Source organism: Urocampus carinirostris, chromosome 7, assembly GCF_059441175.1.
Source record: "Urocampus carinirostris isolate Australia breed hairy pipefish chromosome 7, RoL_Ucar_1.0, whole genome shotgun sequence".
In the NCBI taxonomy this organism is placed as follows: domain Eukaryota; kingdom Metazoa; phylum Chordata; class Actinopteri; order Syngnathiformes; family Syngnathidae; genus Urocampus; species Urocampus carinirostris.
Genome location: NC_142355.1, coordinates 9,262,497 through 9,290,281, shown reverse-complemented (window position 1 = coordinate 9,290,281; position 27,785 = coordinate 9,262,497). Strand labels below are relative to the sequence as shown.

Sequence of the window (27,785 nt, the reverse complement as noted above, 5' to 3'; positions counted from 1 at the left end):
ACCTCGGTTTTCGAACGCCTCTCAGTTCGAACAAATCGGAGTCCGACCAAAAATTTTGAGAAATTCTTGCTTCGCTGTTGGGTCAAGAAATCCGAGTTCGAACGCCGGTAATGCGTGAGTGCGTACGCTAGGGTGCGATGTTGAGCGGCGTACGGGTGTTTTAGCCCCTTATTTTGCCTCCGAAGAAAGTCAGTGCATGCAGCAAAGTTGCTACAGGTGAAAAAAGAAAAGTAGTGCGTACAACTATTGCATTTAAGAAAGAAATAATAGCAAAATATGAAGGAGGTGTGCGAGTGTTTGATCTTGCTAGGGAATACCCCACTGTCCACCTGCGCCTTCTGCTGACCACCACAAAGGTAAGAAATCCTATGCATGATTATTTTCTTTATTTTTTATTTTCACACGTTCATGTTAGCGTAATCTTTTATACGGAAGATTATGATAACGCAAACGTACGATTAGCCTGGGTTAGCTTCATGTTTACGTTAAACATTCAAGGTAAACATTCAGGGTGTTGGAACAGAGCCCAACATTCAGGGTGTTGGAACGCAGCCCCCTTTCCAACGAACCGCTCACCACTTGTTGTGGAGACCCGGGTGCTAAATGACTTGTAAACGACCTGATTTTTTTATTTTTACACGTTCATGTTAGCGTAATCTTTCGTACGGAAGATTACAATGACGCGGACGTACGATTAGCCTGGGTTAGCTTTATGTTTACGTTAAACATTCAAGGCAAACATTCAGGCTTTTGGAACGGATTAAAACGATTTACATTATTTTTAATGGGAAAAATGATTTCGGTGATCGAACAAATCGGTTTTCAAAACAGGGTTCTGGATCGGATTATGGTCGAGAACCGAGGTTCCACCATACCAGTTTTCGGTAACCCCCGTGCCGCGTAGAAAGAAAAAATACTTGTATTACTTTGTACGAATAGAGACCTCTCGCTACTTATCGTTCCTGATATTGCTGGTTCACTGCTTCGTGGATTTTTAATTAAATTGAATTGTCTTTATTGTCATTGATATCAACGTATTGTGCGCTGTGTGAGCAGTCAGCACACAGCAGGTGCTATCACAGAGGCAGGTTAGGGAGTGCTTTGTGTCTGGAGTTGGCGTGATTGTCTGTGTGCTCGACAGTGATAGGGCAATCTATGATGTCAGTTAAACAGCAGGGCAGTCGCCCAAGTCAATGTCTCCACCCCCAGCCAAAAGAAATTGTGCTACAGCCACAGCTAGTATTTCAGCAGCTCGTTACATTGAAAAGAAAATCAAGTAAATCAGAGTCTAAGGAAAGTCAGAAAACTGCAAAAAAATGGTGACCACCAGCGGGTGCTCCGTGGATTATTAATGATTTGGGAAGAGAATGAGCAAAGACTGAGAAAGCTGTGAGTGTGGCGTACTGCTAGGCTAAGTAACGCCACCTCTGCAGAGCCTGCTTCTCACAAATACTAGACCCATTCATTACCCACGAAACGGATGACCTGGCGTTACACCTCGAGGGATCCGCTACATTTAGGATGGTTGTATTTTAATAGTCCCAGCAACATGGCTCAACCAAGGACACCCGCTGCTAGCGCACAGCTAGCCAGTAGCTCTCTAAATCGCTTTCTTGCACTAAAAAGAGAAGCCCTCCAATTTTGTTGTACTTTTGTATAATGAAGAGAGAGACAATTCATACCCCTATAATTAGCCGTATGTCCGGGGACGTACGGCTGATAAGATAATCAGCATATCCAGACGCTGTTGACGCAGAAAAGCCCTGATGACGTAGAAACGCTTGCTGTTGTTTTGAGTACCCCAGACATCGGGACGCTCTTCTACGAGATGGTGAAGCCTAGGGGGGGTCTTCCTTTGGCACGTCCATGGGAGGAGTCTGCACGCCATTATGCAGGGAGAAGATGGCCAATAGGAGAAAGCTAAAGGACTTGAGAAAAAGGCTTCCCAGAGACTCCAACATCGCTAATTCGGATGTTTTCGATGGAGTACACTAAGTTAAATTTTTAGGGAAAAGAAATCTGCCCTCGTGTGAGAATGTCGGCTTTCCTGTTCCCTCAAGAAACGAGTGCGCATAAACTGTTGGGTGGATGTAAGTTGTGTTTGGTTAATGGAGTCAGATAACTAATTCGAACAATTATGTAAATGGTACATTTTGAGATTTAATTCCCAGCAATAGCTATTGATGTCGCCACTCGAATCAGGAAGATCCGAACAAGATCTGAACAAGATTCCTTGCATGAAGGCAAAATAATAATTTTACAGCTCCTGACTGCAAACAGTGCCTGGGTGCACCAACCGATATAGAGAGTCACTTACGGTTACACTTGCAAAAGTGACTTTCACCTAAATCGGGGTAACCGTAGCTCGGGATCGCCTCAGGCACTTGACTGTGCATGTGAATGTGATGAGAGTGCAACAAGGTTATGAACGATGAGGCCTGCACCCTCAGCAAAGGTGTCCCCTCTATTTCCTCACGAGTAATATGATATACCAAAGGTAAGTCTATTTATATTTATGAGTCCAAACATTTTCAATCAGTTGTATTGTATTTAAGTGTGTGTGAATTACCCTCTTCGATCATGACATTTTCTTGGGGCTAAAAGTTTGACACTGAAGTTTTAGACAACCTCATGTTTAGTTTTGATTTTTAATATTGCGAGCTTTAATGTGTTTTTAATGGCAAAAGGTTGGCACGTTTGTAAATAGAAGATCAACCTGGTATGTCTTCGCACAACCTCAGCGGCAGCCAATCATCACCAGAGTTAAGTCAAGTCAAGTTAAGTTATGTTTATTTGAATAGCCCTTAATTACAAGAAGTCTCAGTAGGCTGCACAGAATACAGACTACTGCAAACTACGGACTATTATAACACCATCCCCTGATCTAAAACCTACATGAGGGCAAGGAAAGACTCAAACCTTGGGGTGAGGAAAATGCATTTTGTACATTTTTACTATAAAGGATTTTATATGATTTACTCATAATGCAATGAGGATTTTCACTGAGTGGGCTTCAGTTCAATGTACAAGGTCAGGGCAGGCTGTTCGAAATGCATAATATTTTGTCTAGGGAATTTTGATAACAGGATTCGGGGAGGCCGCGTTGTTTTGGGGAAGCATGAGATTTTGAAGCCCCACGTTGGGCTTCCATGGCAAGCCCATGGGAGGAGCCGGCACACCATTATCCAGGAAGAATAAGGCCAATGAGAAAAAGCTAAAGGACTTCAGAAAAAGGCTTCACACAGACTTCAACCTCACTTCGGCCGTCTTCGATGGAGTACACTTAGTTAAATTGTTAGGAAAATAAATCCGCCCCGCGTGAAAATGTTGGCTTTCCTGATCATTTTTGTCTCAAGAAATGAGCGCGGATGAATTGTTGAGTGAATGTAGGTTGTGTTTGATTAATGGAGTCAGATAACAAATCGAACAATTAGGTAAACAGCACATTTTGATAATTAATTCCCAACAGAAGGGACCACACGAGGTAGAGAATATGAGTTGGTAATGATGCCGTTACAAATAACGCCGCGCTATTTTTCAGTAACGTGGTAATCTAACTGTAACGGGTGTAATAATAACTTTTGTTTTGTTGAAATTCCTGATGAAATATGTTAGTATAGTCTGTATATAAGTGTCCTGTAATGATGAGTCCAACAGTGCCATCTGCTGGTATGGGATAAGGTTAAGTAAGGTCTCTGATTTTATGACGAGAAGGGATATTGTTAGCAGCCTCCAGTAGATAGCGCTGTTGGACTCGTCATTGCAGGATACTTATACACAGACTATACAAACATATTTCAGCAGGGATTCTAACAAAACAAAGGCGTTATCATTACTGACAATCAAAAGCGATGCGTTACTTTGGCTACATAAAGCTAACGGAGGCGTGTCACCGCAAACCATGTCACCATTCATAGCGACTACCATAAAGTTAGATAGCGATATATAGTATTTCTTAACCCGCCGAAAGAAAATGCGAATGACGGCTGAGTTTTGACAGTATCCGATTTGCGTCCCCCGTGAACTCTTGTAAGTGAACAGCTGGTTACCTCCAAGACACATTTTTTTGTCTTACGATTGATCAATTTTTGTAGATTTATAGATATTTAAATCATATATCCTGTGATTTTCAGTGTTAATGTGTTTATATCAAATGTAAAGTTGATTGTTTTTTCCTCTTTTATCTCTTTTTCCTTTTGTTTTTTCCTCTTTTATCTCTTTTTCCTTTTGTTATTGGATTTTTCCTTTTTTTTTTTTTTTTTGTATCAGTTTTCTTTATTTAAGTCATCCTGCGCATAATGTTACGTACTAAAAAGGGATTACAACAACAAAAACAACTCGGGACCTGAGAGAGTCGGCTCTTTCTAGTAAGTTGAGCCGAAAGAGCCGGTGCTCTTAAAATAGTTGAAATTCCTATCTCTACAAGTAAACCCTGTGTTTCGTATTTGCTCAGAACAATTTAAATTCTTTAACTATTGTTCAAATTAACGGAAATAGTGAATTTCCTTGGTAATTAGATACTTTTACTATGGAGTAATTCAGTTAGTAACTCTGTTACTGTTTGAAAGAAGTACTGAGTAACAATTTTTTTTTTTTTTTAATTAACGTGCCCAACACTTGATCATCACACCACAAAAACAGTTTGAAATAGACAGAAATAATGTCAAAGAATTTATTTTTGCAATCAGATATCAAAAAATAATGTTTCCCCACATTACAATCACGTGACAACCAATGTTCCCTGTAATTTTCCGCGGGTCTGAGCGTTCACACAAAGTCGGTGAGCAGCGCTTGAAACAACAGTGAGCAACCATAATCCCAAGTGTGGCAAGATAATTATCAAACATGTCCAAAACTTGACATCAAGTTATATTTTGCTGAGTTTCCGGCAATGCAAAATTATTTTTCTCTTTTGAACAAATTGACTCATGTACTATTGCAAAATATGTACGGCCTACAAACGTCGTTTGTTCTTACAATTCTTTCACAAGATATCCATTTCTTTTTATTTCCTGATATATTTTGTCGCATAATATTAACATTTTGGGGGGCTTATTGAGTCGGTTGTAAGATACAGAACTGTACTTAATCACATTTTTTAGTGGAAGTACAATATTGGCAACAAGATTCACTTGATATAATTGGAAATTATTTGAATGCAACGCAAACTTTTTCATCTTTTTTCCGTGTTTTTTTTCTACTTTTTTTAAAATTCCTTTAAAAATATCTCATTGTGTTTATTTTTTCCGAGCTGTTCCTTTTTCATTTACTTTTTTTCCTACATTTCTTTCTTTTCTTTTTTTTCTGGCTTTTTTCTAAATTTTTCCTTCTTTTTTTTCTCTTCCTTTTGTTTCTTTTTTTCACAGCTTTTCACTACTTTTTCATGTTGGTGTTTTTTTTCTTTTTTGTTCTATTCCCCCATTCCTTTAAGTCATTTTGTGCATAATTTTACATAATATTTGGTCATGTTGGGATTGAAGAAGCAGAAACAACCTGAAGAGCCGTTTAGGACCCGAAAGAGCCGGTTCTTTTTAATGAGCCGAGCCGAAGAAACCGGTTCTCGACAAACTCTACTGACTTTACTTTTCAACTTCGTTCGACATTGACTTCAAAATACGCATTTAGGACACAACGTCAGGGGAACCCGTGTATTTTTACCTTCATGCACTGTAACTTTGACTTATTTGCTTCTTAATTAGTAATTTTGAGCCCTCATTTTTGTGCGCTGGCTAGATTTTCTTGTGCGCTGAGAATGTGCGAGCAGTGTGCAATTGCGCACGCGCGCAGCTTAGATGGAACACTGATGGAGAGGCTAAGCTATTTTCCATTTTTTCTATTTTGATTAAAAAAAATGACGCTGACGTTTGCAGCAAAAAATTTAGTAATTTGGAGGAAATTGAATTGTGGGAAAAAACAAATCAAGAGCTGAGATGTTCTACAACCCCACGGTTTGTTCAGCAATTACATTTAAATGGTAAACATGCTCAAGCATAACCTTTTTGTTCCATAGGGAATATAGGAAGTTTTGGGCAATTACCTGCAAACACGAAATTGTGAGCAAGGTGCAGTTTTTTATGATTTTGGTCAAACAAAGTAAAACAAGAGGTTTGTTTTATCGTAATTTAACATAACATTTCCAGAAAAATAGCAAAGAGGAGCACCAAAATTAAAAACGAATGGATTTGAGTGTGATTAATCCTCTCAAGATATAATTTGTAATGTCTCGTTTCGCTTTCTTTTCAATCATGTAGCAACAAAAATCACACCACAAATTAAAAATAATCAGATTGAAGCCAAAGGCTTAGAAGAGACCCGTCCCCAAGATAACTTTGAACAATTCTTCTATCGATCATATATATTGATGTAGACACAAAAAGTAAGCATCACTATTTCAAAAATATTTCATTACGTAAGAGGAAACTGGAACTGCGTCATCTTGATAACTGAAAATCACAAATCCACTATACTCATTAACATGATCAGGAAATGACTTGGAAATTGGACAATTCCTTTTCACCTGAACAACTGCTATGCTACTACAACTCAAGCTACGATTCCCTCTTATTTGCTTCGGATTAGTACCCGAGCTTTTAGAACTTGGCGACAAGATGGCTGACAAGCTTCTGGAGTTCTTGTGCACGAAGCTTTGAGGACGCGAGCACCTCCTCATGGTTTGCTTTTTCATCACTCTCGTAATCTGTCACCGCCTTGTTGGTGATCAGCGAAAATCCCAAAACCCGCATGCCACAGTGACGTGCCACCACCACCTCTGGGACTGTGCTCATACCTACAAAACAGAAGATGTTGCTTGAAACACAATGTTGTCAACGTGTGGTTTTCTTTTCATTGTTTTATGGGATGTCATTTTAAGGGTCAATATAATTGTATTCGTATATTGTACCGGTCGTGACACTACGGACTTATCACAAGTGAACGAGAATGATGTGTTTAAATAAGAGGAGAACTAATTAGGGAACGAGTGGCAGCTGGGGCTGAAAGGGTGAGCGCAGTTGAGGGCAGTTGACAAATCATGAAAGTATAGCCCTTAATTACAAATTGTCTCAAAGGAATGCAAAGGTTACAATTACACCATCCCCTGATCTATAAGCAACATGGGTTGGCTTATTTAGTGAGGTCATATGTATGAGTACCGGGCAATCGGCTCGACGACATTTTGCGTTAGATGTTACCGGAGTGACAGAGTGAGATGCAGTGACTTGGCTCGCAGTTGCCCATCTCATTAGACGTCATTAATGTCATTATTTTTGTTATTCATCCATCCATGCATTATCTGGACCGCTTATCCTCAGTAGGGTCGCAGGGGTGCTGGAGCCCATCCCAGCTATCTTCGGGCAGTGGGCAGGGGACACCCTGAACTGGTTGCCAGCCAGTCGCAGGGCCCATGGAGACATACAACTTACTTGCTGATTCACAGCTAGGGACAATTTGGACCGGCCAATTAACCTAACATGCATGTTTTTGAAATGTGGGAGGAAACAGGAGCGCCCGGAGGAAACCCACGCAAGCAAGGGGAGAACATGCAAACTCCACAGAGGAAATTCGATCTCATGACCTCAGAACTGTGCCGCACACGTGCTAACCACTGCGCCGCCGTGCTGCCCTTTTGTGATTCATGTAATAGTTATTACTACAAGCTTGGTTCGGGCTGTGAAAGTATTGTCAGACTATAAACCGGCTCAAGGTACAGAAGATGTCGGGAACCTCTGGTATATATCTTACGAATCAAATATTTCAAAGTAACACACATTATTTGACGACTAGATTTTGGTTGCTGTTTTTTGTAGTGCAGCCAGAAGTGGTGCTTGACTAACCAAGAGGGTTAAGGAATCTTCAGCTGATGCCTCGGTAATTAGTCTCCTCTTTATAACGTTGCCATGTGCACAAGAGATGGGATAGTTTAAGACCAGTCACATGACACAGAAAGTGTACAGCCAGTTGTGATTTTACGGCCTTCTAAATCTTTGTTGGTACAATGCATTGCATTTTGTTTTAAGAATGTTTCTGTCGCACTTTTGAGTACCGTAAATTCCGGACTATAGAGCGCACCTGATTATAAGCCGCACCCACCACATTTTAAGAGGATAACCGTTTTTGTACTTACACAAGCCGCACCTGTATATAAGCCGCATGTTCCCACATTAAAACATGTAACACCATCACAAAAGTAACCCAAACCAGACTTTAAGTCCCGCGATTCTGACTGAATATATAGAACACAGTCCAAAAACTACAACCGGTACCGGTACTTAACGTTTGATGCAGACCTGCAGAGTCCAGGTCCCGTTGAAAGTAACCCAAGGAAAAAAGTGTATATTTCCAAAGGTAAGGAAAAATATATATCCACTATTTTCTGCCGCGTCCACAATCAGGTCTCACCTTTACCCCACTTCCCGTCACCCGTTTGCTCCGCCCCTTCTTTTTTATTCGCCCGTGGAAAACAATTCAGAATAAGTCTCTAAAATAAATACATTACAAAAATATACAGTTGCAAATACATGTTATTCATGGTTACACATATCTAAATATAAAAAAAATATACCGTACTTGTAAACATCACGGTAAACCACTCTCATCTTCCTCCTAATAACTGACGCCATCAAATTCGTCTCCCTCAATATCGGAAAGAAACTTGGAAAGAAACCTTGTCATATAGCCGTCATCCCACACTCCCTTATTCCAACACACGCTAGTAACACGCTCGCATAGTAAAGATTACGTGCAATAGCTTTGATTCCTTCTTTATCGGATGGTTCGATTTTAGCTTGAAATAATAATAATAATAATAATAATAATTTCCTTTGTATTGTCATTCTTTGTAACAATGTACACAGAACGAAATCTCGATACACCTGACCCGTTGTAGCGAGTCGATGCAGCCGCAGCCAGAGGGCGCCGCCATTATACCAATTAGGTATGTAGCTGCGTCATGTGTATTTCTTTTTGCAATTTGCATGATGAGGGTTTACGCTGATTTAATTTGTGCACAAACTAAGAAGTTGCGGTCTTCCTCGGCGCATATATTCCAGCGGTCTATATCTTACCTTTTGTACTCGAGCGCTGCTGGCGGCCGTTAGAAAAATTACATAAATTGGCTGCATCACTGAATAAGACGCAGGGTTGAACGTTTGGGAAAAAAGCAGCGGCTTATAGTCCGGAATTTACGGTATATGGTATCACAAATGTAATGAATATGGACTGCTGCGCTCGATGATTGAGAATAACAGCTGCGGACAGAGTCTGCAAACAAGTGTCTTAAACGTGGCACAATGTATTACTTTTCTGTATTAGACACTTTCCCTTTGATTCTTCCAAGATTGCAATCTGTCTCCATAGGGACAGTGAGAATGGTGTTCATCCATTCCCGCGCATCACGAATTAGATGACGAGATGTTTGGCTGCCGAAGGGAGTCATAGGTACACTTACCGTTCATTGAATTTCTTCACTTTGACATTCAGAGCACTCGGCAGAAATGACATTATTGCCTTAAATAAACAATCGGATTTTCCTAGTCCACACCAGTTCTAAAGCACCCTCTAGGGGCCGCTGGACACTGTAGGAATTTCTGCAATTTTATGAATGGAAATGCTTTCTGCATCTTTTAAATTTGATTTAAGTATGGTGGGGACCAATGTTCCCTCTAATTTTCCACGGGTCTGAGCGTTCACACAAAGTTGGTGAGCAACACTTGAAACAAGAGTGAGCAACAGCAATCCCAAGTGTGGCAACTAAATCATTATCAAACATGTCCAAAACTTGACATCACGTTACATTTTGCTGAGTTTGCGTACTATTGCAAAGGTTGTACGGCCTACAAAGGTCATTTGTTTCTAAAATTCTTTCACAAGATTTCCATTTCTTTTTTTTCCTGGTAACTTTTGTCGCATAATACTTAAACTTATATTTTTGGGGGCTTATTTAGTCGGTTGCACGATACACAACTGTATTGAATCACATTTTTTTGTGGAAGTACAATGTTGGCAACAAGATTGACTTGGTATAATTGGAAATTATTTGAATGCAACACAAACCTTTTCTTCTTTTTCTCTGTTTTTTTCTATTTTTTTAAATTCCTTTTAAAAAAAATCTCATTGTGTTTATTTTTTACTAGCTGTTACTTTTTTCTTTGTGTTCTCTACTTCCTTTTTTTCCATTGTTTCTTTCTTGCCTTTTTTCTGGCCTTTTTCTGAATTGTTCCTTCTTTTTTCTCTTCCTTTTGTTTCTGTTTTCTCAGCTTTTCACTACATTTTCATTTTGGTATTTTTTTCTTTTTTGTTCTATCCCCCCTTCCTTTAAGTCATTTTGTGCATAATTTTACATAATATTTGGTCATGTTGGGATTAAAGAAGCAAAAACAACTTGAAGAGCCGTTTAGGACCCGAAAGAGCCGGTTCCTTTTAGTGAGCCGAGCCGAAGAAGCCGGTTCTCGAAAAACTCTACTGACTTTCCACAACCTCGTTCTACTTCGACCTTGACTTCCAAATACCACATTTAGAACACAACGTCAAGGGAACCCTTGTATTTTTACCTTCATGCACTGTAACTTTGACTTAATTAGCAATTTCGAGCCCTGATTTTTGTGAGCTGGCTAGATTTTCTTGTTCGCGGAAAAGCTCTGGGTAGTGCGTAATTGTGCACACACGCAGCTTAGAGGGAACATTGGTGGGGACCAATTTCTGGGTCCCTCGACTGTGAGTTCCGGGCCATATTTCCACCTTTCAATCCACCTATGGTAGTTTTATTATCTTACTTACCGACTGCATCTGCCCCTAAAGCCTGCAGGGCTTTGCATTCTGCGATGCTCTCATATGTTGGTCCAGCTACCATACAATATACCCCGTCCTGCAGAAAGCTGGCGCAATTCTGCTCATGTGCTGTCTGAATGGCTAAATCTCTCAGGGCACGGTCATAAGCGTCTGATGTGCACGGGAAACGCACTCCAAACCTAAAAAACAGAGCATATAGATAAGAACAAGCAAGATTAAAAGAATGAGAAATAAGATTAAATGAGATAAGCATGAGTTTGTCCCAAAGATAACGATATTGTAGTTGTATTATGTCAATGGCACCCTAATTAACATGATCAAACTTCCAATAAAAGGTAAATCACATGCAGATTGTAGTTGTTGACTCGGGCCACTTTTGGGGGAAACACTTTGAGGCAAAAAAAAATAGATGTCTAAAATTGTATCAATATGTTTGCCTACAAAGACTCGTAAAAGTAGTTTTTTAAAAAATCTAGATTACCGTATTTTCCGCACCATAAGGCGCACCTAAAAGCCTTTATTTTTTTCAAAAGCTGACCATGCGCCTTATAATACAGTGCGCCTTATAACACAGTGTGCCTTATATATGGATCAATATTAAGTCGCAAAGTGTTGCAACTAAGGCAAGCAGCCGCCGACTAGATTGTCCCCCGAAGGCGAAGTTGTCCCCGGTGTATGCTGGGATTTATATACCGGCGTTTCATTTTCTAACCAATGTGTCAATCATCATTTGAATCAGTCACTATTGGCTGAAGTTGTTCGGAGGTAAAGGGGACGGATCCTTTTTATCATTTACAGGCTCGCATAGGCTAAAGGGGCGAAACAAAGCCTGCGATTGGCCGAAAAAGATGAATGTGAATCACACGTTGGGTTGCACTACGGCATAGAGAAAACATTTTTTTACTATTCTGTATTTGTAAATATTTTATTCTCCTGGATTTACTACACTCACGGTTGTAAGAAGACCATGGTTACGTATCATTATTGAACGTGATGGCTGCAAGAGAACTTAGGTGAGCAATGCGGCTGTATATTTTTCCCGGTATCTTGTTTTAGAACGACCTTGATGTTTCTGTGATGAGTCTATTTTTAAACTAAATTCAATTCAAAGTGTTTATTGTCATATGCACAGTAAAGAACCCCGTTTCCCTGCACAATAAAATTCTTACTTTGCTGTTCACACAGTTGCCAGCAAAAAATAAAATGGAAACTAAGAAATGTTTGGCAGTTCTTGAATCCCAAGACTTTAACCTTCCGAATGATATTCGCATTTGAGTGATTGGTGACATCGTACAGACACTGTTTCTGTACATGTCTGAGACACGTATTTGCTTCTTTGCAAGCTTTAGGAATGTTAAGGGGGTAATAAGTTTGACTGAACTATCTGACTGTTTTGTCGATGTTCCCATTGTAGCGCCTTATAATCCGGTGCGCCTTATGTATGGAAAATATAGGACCAAAAACTATTTTTGGGGGGTGCGCCCTATAACCCGGTGCACCTTATAGTGCGGAAAATACGGTACAGATTTTAAACAACGTTAAATATGAATGTCAAAGTGCAACATGTTACATATCGCCTGCACATTTTTAGAAAGTTTATCTTGTATCAGATTTGTGTGGTACCGTTCATCATTTTGGCCAATCAGTGGGCTCTGTCCACTCAAGCCAGGCAGGTTGATATGATCCTTGATGACCATAATATCGCCCACGTTGTAGTTCCCATTAAGTCCTCCCGCGGCATTTGTCACGATAAGGGTTTTCACACCCAGCAGGAAGAAGACTCGAACAGGATATGTCACCTACAGCCACAAATAGGAGGCAACAAAAATGAACATTCGTATGAAGTATTTCATTATTTCCAATCATTTTATTAATGCAGGAAAAAAATTATAATGAGGCGCGGGAAAAGCTACAAATCAATGTATTGTAGGTGAAATGTTTTGTGGTAACCTATGGCTCGTGAGCCATATATGGCGCTTTTGAGGAGTAATTATGGCTCGGAGTAAAAATTGAGTCTAGATTGATAGATAGATAGATAGATAGATAGATAGATAGATAGATAGATAGATAGATACTTTATTCATCCCTGCAGGGAAATTCACACTTCCAGCAGCATCCCTGCGCTGGAGAACCAAACAATAATAAAGCAAAAAGAATACAATACATAAATACCCAATGTGACGCGTTAATACCCAATGTGGCGTGTTATATAGAGTATCTAGATGGTGCTGCATAGAATACACGCTGCAATAAAAATACGGTAATATGCAATGTGGGGGGTGTGGTTTAATGTGGGCCTTTACTCCGCCGTGTGGAGTTAAAGAGCCTCATGGCATGAGGAAGAAAAAATCTCCTCAGTCTGTCCGTGGTACAAGACTGTAACAGCAGTCTGTCGCTAAAGCTGCTCTTCTGTCTGGAGATAATGCTGTGTAGTGGATGTAATGAATTGTCCATGATTGACCGCAGCTTTTCCAGTGCCCGTCTCTCAGCAATGTTTTATGCAGATTTTACAAATGTTGGTCTCGTTTTGAATGAAAACAGCCAATTGAAATGCACACAAAGCCAAACCAAAGTTGAAGCATGAGAAGGTACTGTCCAGTATAGGATGGGCACCTTTTTAAGTCCAGTTTACAGTCAAGGTGTCACCCTGACAGACCTTGTTGTGGCTGTAATTCGCTAAGGAATCCTTTATATGGACGCTCATTTAATAGTCCGTGTTCACTGTTGAGACCCTTTATAATGAAAGTCCACATGACAACTGTAAATACGCCAAAACCTTAGAAAAGCTATTTGATCGGGTGAGCAGTAAGGATGGGTGGAGCCAATCAAAGAGCACAAGCATTCCCTCCTGTCTATCGCCCTGTGCCAAAAGTGTATACATCTTGATCTTCCTTTGCAGAATTTTGTGACGTTTCTACAAAATAACTGCTTGCACCTTCTTTTGAAACCATTATTTATGAAAAAGGTGAAGGTTATAAGGAGCCAGTAAGTGATTTCCAGGCAGAGCGTGCGCCAAATGACCTATTTCTAGCACCAGGTATTCCCAGACGGTCTCTTGTATTATCCAGAACCGACCCTGCCCAGCTTCCCAAGAACGGGTGTTTTCGGGTGGTATGGCCATAACCAGGTTTAACTTTTTAAACTGGTTTACACATACTTATGTGAAAAGATGGCAGGGCCAGAATAAGTTTTCTGCATATCCTGGCAAACTATCTTGCAAACTAAGGGTGGGTGGATCAATCCAAATGTCAATGATATCAATATATAGCAAGTAGTTGGATCAGATCGATACCATTGTGTCACGAGGTGAGACCGGACCAGAACGGAGGCAGGAGGCAGGAAGGGAGAACTCAATTGCGTGACGATCAAAACTTTTATTTACCAAAATAAAAGTTGTCCAAAACTCAGGGACAAGACAGAACAAACAGGCTTTAACAAAAACCTGCAAACACAGGTTTCTTCCAACTCAACTAAACAGGACAAGGCATAACAGAACGGACAATGTGTAATGAGCCAGCACCCGCAAAACCCACAACCCAGCCTTAAAAAGCAGACACGCAATTAGCTGATCTGCTTCAGCTGGTGCTCAGGGGGCGGGGCAGACTGGTCGCCAAGGCGACCATGACACATTGTCTCTGGATCAATGCTGTCCTCGCATCCCCTGCCCACTGCCCCAAGATGACTGGGATGGGCTCCAGCCCCCCGCGACCCTACTAAGGATAAGCAGTGCAGATAATAGATCTGAGTGTTTCAAAACTCACCAAATCTATTTTACAAAAGGCAAGAAACTTAGCGTGAATCTGAAACTATCTGTTAAGATATAATTGACTATGTCGGATGACATCCCTGTCATGTCTTGCACGGTTGCCATGGCTCCCAGCTGGCCCATTGACACCGGCTGACTCGCATTGACTGATTACTTCTGTGGGTACTTAAACACGCTCTTTTGAAATGTGCTTTGCCAGATCGTTTGTTAAACCTTTATACCTGTTAAACTTTCGTGAGATTCCTGCAAGTTCTGTTTTATTCTGAGAAGTGCCTAGTTTGTAATTTTCATGCATTTGACCCTGCTTTGTTTTTGGTCTGGTCCGTTTGTGTTTTGGACAACTTTTCTTTTGTTTGGATTTCTAATCCACTCCGCGACCATCGATCCCCGGATCGAGTGAGCGCACCCTCCTCATCCTTCCCCAATAAATTGTGTGAGTAAGTCCACGCAAATAAGTTCTTATTTCCTGTTCCCCGCTCCCCTTCGTGACAATCCCAGATGGCAATAACATTTAAAAAAATTATACAACCATGAAAACATTTCAAAGGTCTGTCCAATGCTGACACAGATGTGTCATAACATAAAACACATAAAACATAAACATAAAACATCTTTGTTCCTTTATCTCTTTGTTTCGTTATCCTCACTGTGGAACTGGAGTCGTCCAATTTTGTTGTTATAATATATCCCATGTTGTACCAATGACAATAAAGGCATATTCTATTCTCATCTCATCTCATCTCATCAGCTGCACCGCTTATCCTCAGTAGGGTCGCGGGGGTGCTGGAGCCCATCCCGGCAATCATCGGGCAGTGGGCAGGGGACACCCTGAACTGGTTGCCAGCCAATCGCAGGGCACACAGGGACAGACAACTCGCTCGCTCATTCACACCTAGGGACAATTTGGACCGGCCAATCCACCTGAAATGCATGTTTTTGGAATGTCGGAGGAAACCGGAGTGACCGGAGGAAGCACGGGGAGAACATACAAACTCCGCACAGGAAGTCCGCTAGCTAGATTTGAACCCACACAGGAGGTTCCCAAGACCTTAGAACTGTGCCGCACACGCGCTAACCACTGCGCTGCCGTGCTGCCCTCATATTGTATTCTATTCTATTCAATTCTAGTAAGCACACATTTGAATTAGAAGTGGCTTCATACTGAAACATAAAGCAAACAGTGCCGGATTTGCATAAATGAGCCATATAAATGAGCCCAAGGCACACCTAAAAACCCATAAGTCCGATCCATTATCAGAAACACCAAAGACTTTCTTGCATGCTTGGTTCTTCCACCACCTACTATGTGTATAGTTTTTGGTAAATGTCTTGCAATTATGAGTCCAACAGTGCCATCTGCTGGTATGGGGTGGGGTTTGGTTTTGGCTTCTGACATGTGACCGGGAGGCGGGGTTTGTTGGCAGTCTTACCAGAGAGAACTGCAATGGTAAGACACATCTTTTGGTGCTCCACAAAAGAAGTTAATTTCAAACATTATAACCCCAGCTGACAAATCTCTCAACATGCACAGTAATGTGATTGATATTGTCAAGCTGTTTAGGTTTATTTTCGTTTTGTTTCTGTTTTACTAAATTATGAATTCCCCTTGTAGAGATCAAAGAGATCAAAGCCAGCAGAAAAGCTAATGTTGTGACTCATCCATTTGCAGGTAACTTGTACCCGTTTTTATACTCATTATTGTTTTTATTTCTATTTTCTCATATACATTAAAAAAGGATGATGTTGGTTAAAATTCAGACGAAAGAAAAATATGTTGAATCCATTGTAAACGTTAAAAATCCACTATACGATCTCTTGTTAAAAGTATCTTGTTAAAATGTAAAGATGTAAAAATGTATAGTGATATTCTAACATGTATTTTCTGTAAAGTGATGCCAAGTCCTTAGCTTGGCCTTGATGCTAGGTCCTTAGCTTGGCCTTCTTGGCCTTGCTTGGCCTTTTGATGCTAGGTCCTTAGCTTGGCCTCTTTGATTTTTGCATTTTGGAGATGGAATATGAGCTTGCTCTGTCCACTCCACGCATCGGCCCGGTATTGCAGTACCTCCGGGAACGGTGCATTCGCAATGATCGCAGCAAGGCTTTAGGGCTAGGACCTTAGCTTGGCCTTTTGGCTGAGAGTAAGTGTCCCGGCTCCTAGGCTTTGTAGCGTATTATGAACTGACCGATAACGGATAATGGATAATGAATAACGAAGATAGATCAATAACCCTTAAAAACCCCAAAACCCCCTTTGATATGCTTTGTTGGCAGTCTTACCAGAGAGAACTGCAATGAGATCAAAGAGATCAAAGCCAGCAGAAAAGCTAATGAGGTGACTCATCCATTTGCAGAAACTGTAATAATAAAAACCTCATCATCCAGTCTAGCGTGAATGTGGATCTTTGGTGGGACACGTACACCGCGGTTACACTTGAATGGCCGAAGTATTTTGAAGATTTAAACTGAAGAGCACAAACACTCACGAATACACACGCATTTACAAAACAAAAGAGCAATCATGCTATAATAAGTAATCTTGGATTAGATACACTGAGTTTTGTGGGAGAAAATTAACCATCAGTTTATTTAGTAAGCTTGGCTTAGTTTCTTCTGAGGGCCATTACCACCCTGAAGAAATGCGTAAAACTGTGAAAAAGAAGGTAAAATGCGACTTCTTTTGGAATTCTTGTTGCTGCTAAATGTTAGTGCAACTACTTTTCATTGCACTATTGATATAATACACCATTTTCTTATTATACTATAATTAAAACATCCAACAGTCTCTAAACACTATGTTATAGATATGTTTGTCTTTTTATCATGACAGTCTTTATTAAGCGTGTACCCTGGAGTGTCATGTCTACTCTCATTGCATACAATGTTTCACTACATTGTCATCCATGACAATAAGGGCAATTCAATTGAATTGAATTAGAGATATGTGTGTTTGGCTATCTCGGTGGCACCCAGATGTCACAAAAATTGGGCAAAAGTCAAAACCTGTGTAAAGTCTCTACTACGAGTGTCACCAACATTTTTAAAGCTGAGAGATACCTTTGTCACCGATTAGCACAAAGGGCTACCTGTTTGATATGCATTTCGGTATAAAATAACATGTTATTTCTATGTTGTTACTACGTAATTACTAAGTCATTACCAGGTGAGGTCCCTTCTCAAGGTTTCATCATTTGCCTCATGTTGAGGTTTTCGGGTTTTTCCTTGCCCTCATGTTGGTTCCAGATCGGGGGATGGTGTAATAATAGTCTGAAAAAATAGTCTGTGTAATAACCTGTGAAGCCCTTTGAGACTCTTTGTGATTAAGGGCTATACAAATAAAAATGACTTGACTTGACTTAGAGGTTGAAATATATTAATAATATACCAATTAGAAATCAAATTAAATAGAAAATCACTCTGAACCCTGATACATTGTCAAAACCAGTCCGCAGGCTACTCAGCTGATTTCAGGGGGATACCCTCATGCCCACAGGCACTACGTTGGCCACCCCTGCCCTACTAGAGCTAACATGACTTGTTTAAAGACCACTTACTGCAGATCCGAAACCATCTTTTATGATATCATTGACTTTATGCTGAGAGACATCACAGCTGGCAATAAAATAAAAAAACATAATACATTACAAAGGTCGGTCAAATGCTGACAAGACACGCCATCTTCAGCACATAGTTAAATTAGAAGTGGCTTGATCGTGGAACAGAAAGTAAACAGAGCAGTCATTCTTACAATCTGTAGGCTGTAGCCTTCATAGAAGTGGAATCGACCCTGCATGCAGACACATTCGCGGCCATGCAATTTCCCGAAAACGAGTTGACCGGCATGACCTGCAACTAAAGAGTGCACGGTAGCTTTTGAAAAGTAATATTCCGGAAAAACAACAACAGATAAATAGTACATACCAGTGCTGGTTGGGAAACCTGGAATGTCCTTATAAGGGAAAACTGTTTTGTCCTCCAATAGGTCAGCCAAATTGCCAAGGCCTGAACCACAAATGATAGCCACCGAAGGCCTCTGCTTGGTTCTGGTCAGCAGCCAATTGGCCGTCTCTTTGCAGTTTTCATAACTGAAAATTCATGTCAGAAGAAAAATGGTTCTTTTCAAAGGAAGGACACATGTACCGTAGATTCCGGACTATAAGCCGCTACTTTTTCCCAAATGTTCAGCCATGCGGCTTATTTAGTGAAGTGGCCAAATTAAGTAATTTTTCTAACTGCCACCAGCGGCACTCGAGTACAAAAGGTAAGATTTAGACCGCTGGAATAAGTGCACTGGGGTAGGGGAATCATCTTTGTTTGCGTACAAATTGTCGGTCTGACAAAGGTTCTTTCCGACAATGAGGGAGTCGCCCTTGATGGCGGCAGTTATAAAGGTGAAAAATGAGGTCAGCTAACCGTGAGGGTTTTTTAAGGGTTATTGTTCTATCTTCGTTATTCATTATCCATTATCCGTTATCGGTCAGTTTATAATACGCTACAAAGCCTAGGAGCCGGGACACATACTCTCAGCCAAAAGGCCAAGTCAAGGTCCTAGCCCTAAAGCCTTGCTGCGATCATTGCGAATGCACCGTTCCCGGAGGTACTGCAATACCGGGCCGATGCGTGGAGTGGACAGAGCAAGCTCCATCTCCGGATTCCAAAAATCAAAGATCATGGCTACTACACAGAGCAATTTTGGCCAATGAGCCGAGAAGCGTTCCGTCCATTCATATCTAGTATGGCTTTTGTTAACAGATACGCGTGATGCATTGCGAGCGTGTTATTAGTAGCGCGTTGGTACCTTTCACAGGCACGGTTTGGGATGAAAATTATATTATTATTATTAAAGCTTTGAAAACTCTCTCGGTGTACCGTCTTTCTTTGTAAATATGTGTAACCATGTATATTATGTATTTGCAACTGTATATTTTTGTAATGTAATCATTTTAGAGACTTATTGTGATATGTTTTCTACGAGCGGATCAAAAAGAAGGGGCGGAGCAAACGCGGGCTGACGGGAAGTGGGGTGAAGCTGAGTTAAATCTCTTTGTTGTTGCAGCGGACAATAGTGGATACCGGTATATATTTTAACTTTGGAAATATACATTTTTTTCATTGGATTACTTTCAATGGGACCTGGACTTTAAAGGTCTGCATTAAATTCTAATTTTCCGCTCGTGTTGCCGCTTGTGGTGTCTAGATTTTACACTATACTTATAGTTACAATTGCGGCACTTGGTCAAATTTGGGATAAGCATTTGACTTTGCTACATATTTTAATGTGGGCACATGCGGCTCATATACAGGTACGCTCTATAGTCCGGATTTTACGGTATTCATTATCATCTTATTAGTTTGCATGTTACAATGGTTTATTACAGTCATTTTCAAATGGTTATATGCGTACACGTGCTGGTACTTGAAAAAAGTATGGGGAGATTCAATTTTAAAATGACACTTTATTCAAAAGCAATTATTGATGACCTACATCTGCATACATGACAAACATTTGAAATGATAAAGCGGGAGATTTGATCTATCACTCTATTTTTACGCCCCGAAAACAGTTCATTCCCAAAATCTTAATTAAAAAAATCTAATATGCGCTCGTTCAAACCGAAAGTGGCACCGAGAAAGAAATCCATTGCAATTGTTGGAGCGGTTTATTCATGCACAAATAATTAATCTTGCTTCAAAATACATCAACCTTAGACTAAAATACCAAGCTCGAGGCAAGATTTTTGTTGTTGTCTAAATTTAAAAAAGCAGTAGATTTTCTTTAAAAAAAACGATAGGCGTTTTTTAAGGGGCGAAAAGTTTTAGTCTAATGCGTCAACGAGTCGTGTTGGCAGGTATGGTAGCCCTTCAGAATCTGCCCCACTTCTCAGCCAATTTAGTTTATTTTACCTTTTAATTTTTAAATTATACTATATTTCAACTATTTTTTTTCTGTTAATCAAGAAAAAAATATTCAAACAGTATCCCAAACGAAAATGAAAAAGCAAAATGATCTGCCAATCGGGAAAGGGATTTTCTCATGTTTCTCTTCCTTGGTCATTTCTCTCACTCGCTCTCTGTCTGTCTGTCTGTCTGTCTGTCTGTCTGTCTGTCTGTCTGTCTGTCTGTCTGTCTGTCCTTCCGTCCGTCCGTCCGTCCGTCCACCTGCCCGCCTGTCTGTCTCCCTGTCTGTCTGTGTGCCTCCGTCTGTCTGTCTCTGTCGGACTCTCTCTCTGTCTCTCCCTCTCTCTGTGTCTTTGGCTGTCTCTCCCTGTCTCTATCTCTCTACCGTTGTCCGTCTCTGTCTGTCTGTCTGTCTGTCTGTCTGTCTCTCTCTCTCTATTTCTCTCTCTCTCTCTTTCACTCTCTGTCTTTATTTGTGTCTCTGTCTCTCTTTGTCTTTGTCTCTGTCTCTTTCTCTCTCTCACTCTCTCTCTCTCTCTCTCTCTCTCTCTCTCTCTCTCTCTCTATATATATATATATATATATATATATATATATATATATATATATATATATATATGTCTCTCTCTCTCTGTCTTGCTCTCTGTCTCTCTGTTTCTGTCTATGTCTTTGTTTGTCTTACTCTCTGTCTCTGTCTCTGTCTTTTTCTCTGTCTCTCTCTTGCTCTCTCTCTCTCTCTCTCTCTCCCTCTCTCTCTCTCCCTCTCCCTCTGCCTCTCTCTGTTTGTTTGTAACCTTTCATATGCAATTTATTTGTTATATATTTTCATCTCCGGATTTCTTTAGGTATCCCCTCCTAATACTGACACTCTATTCCAAGACATACAAGGCTGATAAAACTTCCTGTCATTTATAGAGTTCACTTTCAAATTTAACTGAGGTTTTAATGGCACCATTGTACTTATTGTACGCTGAATCATCAAACTGTTGTAATGAACGACTGCAGCCGCTTTCACTTTGGATGCCAACATTTTCTTTTATCGCTGATTCATAAACTCAGTAAACCGATGTAAGCAGCTACACTCATCAGTCTGACAAACTGCAAGAGGAGTGTGGGGGGTTGATGTTGGTACAATTTTTTCAGTTAATAGTTAAATTACACAACCTACACCTTGGACCTCGGGAGCTACTTTTTAACCCTGACCAAAGCAAAAGAGAACCAGTGCATTTCTAAAATAAGAATTTTACCATGTTATTACTATGTTGTTACTATGTTATTATTATCTTTTTACCAGGTTAATGGTTAAAAGTAGAGCTAAATAGAATCAATTAACCACAAAAAAATATTTTGTATAGACAATCACTATGACCCAGCACTAGTGAGTGATTTTCAGAACAAGTCCTCGGGCACTTAAGCTGTCCTCAGGGAGCACCCTTGTGCTCGCAGGCACCACGTTGGACACCCCTGATCTATACGTTCAGGACTTTAATAGAATAAAAACAAATGTGAAAATGTTCATATGAGATTGTTTACTAGTGCTCTTAAAAGTATTTAACCAGATATACATAGTTAAAATAAAGATAAATCAACATAAGAAAGCAAGAATAACAAATGGATGTTCAGGAAATCCATTCCAAGGAGTACAACCTTCTCAAGGTTTCTTCATTTTCCTCATGTTGAGGTTTTTGAGTTTTTCCTTGCCCTTGTGTAGGTTTTAGATCAGGGGATGGTGTAATAATAGTCTGTAGTTTGAAATAATCTGTGGTCTGTGAAGCCCTTTGAGACTCCTTGTGATTAAATCATGACTTGACTTGATTGGACTGAACATACTCTATGCATACATTATAACAGGGGTATTAAACCCATTTTGGCTCGCGGGCCACATAGTAGAAAATACATTCGGTGACTGGAATATTAAATTATTGGCATACAAAGTGTGCCTTAGCTGGTAGGTTGGGGACATTTTTGATAGCTCACAATTGAATTATGATTCATGGATGTCATATTTCATTATAAAATGATTATTGAGGTTTTTTTCCCCTCAATATATTGTTTCTCTGCTAAGATTTCAAGTGTTTATCAATTGTAAATGCGTCACAGATTAAAGCAAAACAACAATTTAATTCATTTCCACTATAATTTATCAAACTCCTAAAAATGTTTACCGGATAATGTGAACTTTGCTGTTACAAAAATGAAAATGAAATGAAATGAAAGTGGACTAAGAAAGCTTGATGCGGTTGAGAAAAATGGTTGGATCTCTTTTTTTCCGGTCAATTTTTACCACAGAGGAATGAAATGAAATGAAATGAAATGATCTGCATTTATATAGCGCTTTTCAAGTCAATGACTTCCCAAAGCGCTTTACATTGTGCTTCACATTTCCCAATAGCGGCCGTGATCTGTGCAGCCATGTAAGGCGCTAACCTGCTTATTGGGGGTATTGGGGTTTCAGTGTCTTACCCAAGGACACTTCGGCATGTAACACGGACAAGCCGGGATTCGAACTGGGATCCCTTAATCCTAAAACGATCGCTCTACCTCCTGAGCTACTGCCGCCCCGAAGAGGTCGCCTAAATGTTGAAGCTCATCTTCCAAAAGTAAGTTAAACTTAACTTTATTTATTTTTATAGCGCATATGAAGTGTTTATGTTTTGTGCAAAACTACACGTGTTACGTATACACGCCTTAAACATACTTAAATAAACCCTAAACATACGAAATATAGAACTTAAGCAACTTACGAACAAATTCAACTTACGAACGATTGTATAACACTTCATATAGTTTTGCCTAAAATTCAAATCAAAGTTGCTTTTTTTTAACTGAAAGTTTTTTGTACCACTTGGAGGCACTAAATATACCACACTGCCCCTTTAAACCACACTGTCCCTTCAAGAGTTTGCTAAAAATATATCAATCTTGAGCCCGTGAGTTACAAAATGAAGCAAATTGATCGCCAACCTCACTTTCATTTGTTTATCTACAGCTCAGTGAAAATATGTGTGGGAAGGTAATAGAGATTTCAGTGTCTACGCAGGACTCTGCAGTAATTTGCTCAATTTTATCTTCAAATAAAGCATACCATTTTTCGGTATGTTTGCTTTTCTTGCAGTGATCAGCCGAGGAGAGTAACTGCACTATTCATACATATAAGTAGGTGGCAGTAGATTGCTATTTTATTTCTTTAGCTCTCTTATCATTGGCCATTTTTTAATCTGCTCATGAGGTTGTTCAGGGAAATATAACAATACATTATTTTGTTTGATGGAGCTGTTTAAATAGCAGTGGAAGACATAGTAAAATAAATCAAATAAAGTAAAAAAGTCCAGCCAACAAATTTGAAAAGCTAATATAATGAAGAAGTGGAGACCAAATAGGCGCAGATGTTTGTGTTTGTTTGTTTGTTTGTTTGTTTGTTTGTTTATTCAACCAATAATCTTCACATAAAAATCATCGGAAATTGTCTCGTTGTCTCGGCTCAGTGAGAATTTTAAAATTTAACAACATTCAACATTCCGAATATAAAACGAAAAACAGAAATTACAATTCACATTTATTAAAAATTCAGACAGCACTCGGGTAAAAACTGTTTGTAAACCTTTTAGTACCCTTGAATAGGTGGGCCCTATTCAGCCATTTCCCCCAGGGTTGCGCACTCTAAGGGGGCAATGGTGTGCCAGATCTGACAATAATCATGGACTTAATTTTGATGCACCTGAAAACGAGTGCTACAAATCACAAGGAAGAATACAAACTATGGAGATTCGAAGTGGCCAAAATGCACCCAATTCTCCTATTTGGTTTTGCCCAGTCTTTCACGTTTTTTACCCTTAGCAGAGAGAGGGTAGACAATCATGTCAGCTTCTTCTAGGTGACTCTTATGTTTCGCAAAATTAACATCATAAAAATAATAATAAAGATGTCACATGTGTTTTAAAAAAAAATCAAGACTGTATGATAACTTATATATTTTGGCTTAATATTCAAATCATTATTATTATTATTTTTTTAATAATTACGTTATTTTACAACTATTATACAACTATTATATATATATATATATATATATACCAGAGCCATGTCCCCATTGTGGGAGGTGGCTAGTCTTTTTCTGACTCTTTCTGCGGAATCGATACAGAGGAGAGGATTCCCAGCCCCCTCGCTCAACCCAACTGATGTGTTGGGAGTCATTAGGTGACCAAACCCCCCAATTCCAACCCCTAATGTAGAGCGCCAAGCAGGGAGGCAATGAGTACCAATGTTGTCTTAGTCTTAGGTATGCCGAGGCTTGAACCAGCGACCTCCCAGTCTCAGGGCGGGTGCTTTTTTTGTTTTTTTTTACAATTATTTTACAACTATAGGAGGCGATAAATAATACACAATGTCCCTTTAAAAAAGTGAATTGTAGTAAAAAAAAAAGAAAATACTTTGTCCCACTGGCGGATAAGATGTTCATTTTAAGTACCGGGTATTCATTTTATTATTTTCGGGAAAAACAATATAAACATTTTCAAACTTGAATTAAAAGTGAAAAAAATAGCAAAATCCAAAATGATAGAAAATTAGGAATCAAAATAAAGTAAATTGGATAACCTGAGCCATGGTGACCACATATATCTCTATCTATCTATCTATCTATCTATCTATCTATCTATCTATCTATCTATCTATATACACAGTGGGACCTCGCTACTTCGCGGTTCCACGTTCACGGGTTCAGAGCTTCGCGGGTCTAAGAAATAATAATTTAAAAAAAAAAAAAAAAAAAAAAAAATATATATATATATATATATATATATATATATATATATATATATATATATATATATATATATATGTAACGGGTGTAATAATAACTTTTGTTTTATTGAAATTCCTGCTTAAATATATGTATAGTTTTTGGTAAGTGTCCTGCAAGGATGAGTCCAACAGTGCCACCTGCTGGTATGTGGTGGGGTTTGGTTTTGGCTTCTGACATGTGACCGGGAAGCGGGGTTTGTTGGCAGTTTTCAGAGGGAACTGCTACTGAGATCAAAGACATCAAAGCCAGCAGAAAAGCTAATGTTGTGACTCATTCATTTGCAGTAACTGTAATAAAAACCTTATCATCCAGTCCAGCGTGAATGTGGATCTTTGGTGGGACAAGTTCAGCGCGGTTACATATATATATATATATATATATATATATATATATATATATATATATATATATATATATATATATATATATATATATATATATATATATATATATATATATATATATATATATAGATAGCAACTTTGATTTTTTTTTATAAACATTTTTGAGAGGGCGTCGCTATTCGCGGATTTTGCCTTTTTGCGGGTGGTTTTGGTCCCCATTAACCGCGAGAACCGAGGATTACTTGTATATATATCTTTGACGTCAGTGTTGAGGGCGGGGCTTGGAGCTCTCCGTGGTGCTATCACTGATCCTCAGCTTTCAGCGCTTCGCTTGGCCCACTGCAACTGGAGCGAGGCATGCCTCCGGTTTTAGATCGGAGAATTTAAACGAACATAGTCAAGAATAATCATTTTCCTGGGTGTTACCATAGATATTATTGTCAGTTATTTTCATTTTTTGCGCTGTATTTTAGGGGGCAAGTACAATGCGTGACCGAGGCTGACGCCCAAGGGTACGAATGTCGCATCTCTGTGAACAAGCTCTTGATTTAAGTATAGTGTTGAAAATAAAATCTGAGAATGCAGATGATTCGTCGTGTATCGCTTAATTTGTTCACTGCATCTGCCATTTCCCAATGACGCACTTCACGGATCTTACCTGCACGAAACGAGGCGGGAGGGCACGTCCATCTGTTCTTGACGATTGACAGGACGCTTTCAGGACTTTGTTTTATTCAAATAGTTTTTCAAGTTACACTTGCAGTCTCTTAAACTGATTATATCGGAGGCGGACGCTTAACGTTGTGACGCCATCGTGCACGAAAGAAAGAGGCGGAGCTAAATACACGAGAAGCGAAACTGAAACTAAAATTCCATTTTCGACCGATCATTGCAGTGAGTTGGCAAAATAACTCAAAGACTGTACTTGCCCAAGACACACCACAGGGAATGGTGCCCCCACGACCCTAATGGTTAAGGGATCCAACCAACCACTCAACCAACTAATTGTTAAGTACGTTTGGCTTTAATATGCACAGCTTGCATGTTTGGCTATGACAGTCTCCCCGTGTCACAAAAAATGGGCAAAACCTGTCTAAAGCCTCTGGAGGATAAATGACAAGACTCCACTTAACATTGCTAGTTGCATGTTTTTGAACAAAATAGCTAAAAGGTTCTCCATGGTTGTTCTTCTTTTCCCATTAGCGAGGGGCCTTCATTAAAAGCAAAATGAAATGACAAAATATAATTTCATATTACGGTTTCGCGACCTAACAGATTTTTTTGTTTCTGTGTAAAGTACTTCATTGTTTAATAATTGTAAAATAGAATAAATATTTCATTTTGGAACCTAACTCCCACTATAAACAAGGGATTACAGTATCGTAAAGCCCATTGGAAGAGGGCACACTATTACAAAGGGGGAGAGAAAAAGAGAGAAGAAAGCATGAAAGAGCAAAAGAGAAGCAAACATGAGAAAGACAAAATAAAGAAATAAAGAGAAAGGAGAATGAGAAAGGAAGAGAGAGAAAAAAAATAAGAAAGAATGCAGGGAAAAAGAGAAAAAAACAGAGAGAAAATCCAGAGAAATAAATAGAAATGGAAACAAATAAATAGAGAAATAAAGAGAGAGAAAATGTGCAGTCCCTTCTCAAGGTTTCTTCATTTTCCTAACGTTGAGGTTTTTGAGTTTTTCTTTGCCCTAAAGTTGGTTTAAGATCAGTGGATGGTGTAATAATAGTCTGTAGTTTGTAATAATCTGTGGTCTATGAAGCCCTTTGAGACTCTTTGTGATAAAGGGCTATAGAAAGAAACATCTTTTAACATGTCTTGGCTTGTAAATCTGAAACAATATTCTATGATAAAATTGACTTCATGCTGAAAGACACCCCAGATGTCAATCAAATCAAGAACATAATACCTCCATGATAAATTTATGAAGGTTGGTCCGATGCTGACAAAGATGTGCCATCTTCAAGCACACAGTAAATATAGAATTGGCTTGATCGTGAAAAAGAAAGCAAACGGAGCAGTCAGTGCAGAATTTGCATGAATGGAAATAAATCACAAGCAGAGATGGGGGCCTAAAGAAATTCAGCGTGCGTTTATTGAAGCCCAACCTAGCCCAAGCCCAAACCACCTAACTTGATTTTTCAGACCAATATCTTATTTATGAGAAATCGGGTGGAGGAGA

The 27,785-nt window shown here is 39.5% G+C and overlaps 1 protein-coding gene and 2 pseudogenes across 1 annotated transcript; 1 reads left to right on the top strand and 2 right to left on the bottom strand.

The window, feature by feature from the left end:
• Window positions 1-6,161: 6,161 nt before the first annotated feature.
• Window positions 6,162-26,399, bottom strand: pnp6 (purine nucleoside phosphorylase 6). The gene is made up of 6 exons (XM_088339189.1): window positions 26,253-26,399; window positions 18,470-18,633; window positions 18,297-18,400; window positions 12,409-12,584; window positions 10,774-10,964; window positions 6,162-6,787 (listed from the first exon to the last, which is right to left on the bottom strand). The coding sequence occupies exons 1-6, from the start codon at window positions 26,282-26,284 to the stop codon at window positions 6,591-6,593; spliced, it is 864 nt and encodes a 287-aa protein (XP_088195315.1). The 5' UTR covers window positions 26,285-26,399; the 3' UTR covers window positions 6,162-6,590.
• On the top strand, window positions 16,476-16,635 carry LOC148362263 (U2 spliceosomal RNA; annotated as a pseudogene).
• LOC148362262 (U2 spliceosomal RNA) lies at window positions 19,124-19,264 on the bottom strand (annotated as a pseudogene).
• Window positions 26,400-27,785: the final 1,386 nt, after the last annotated feature.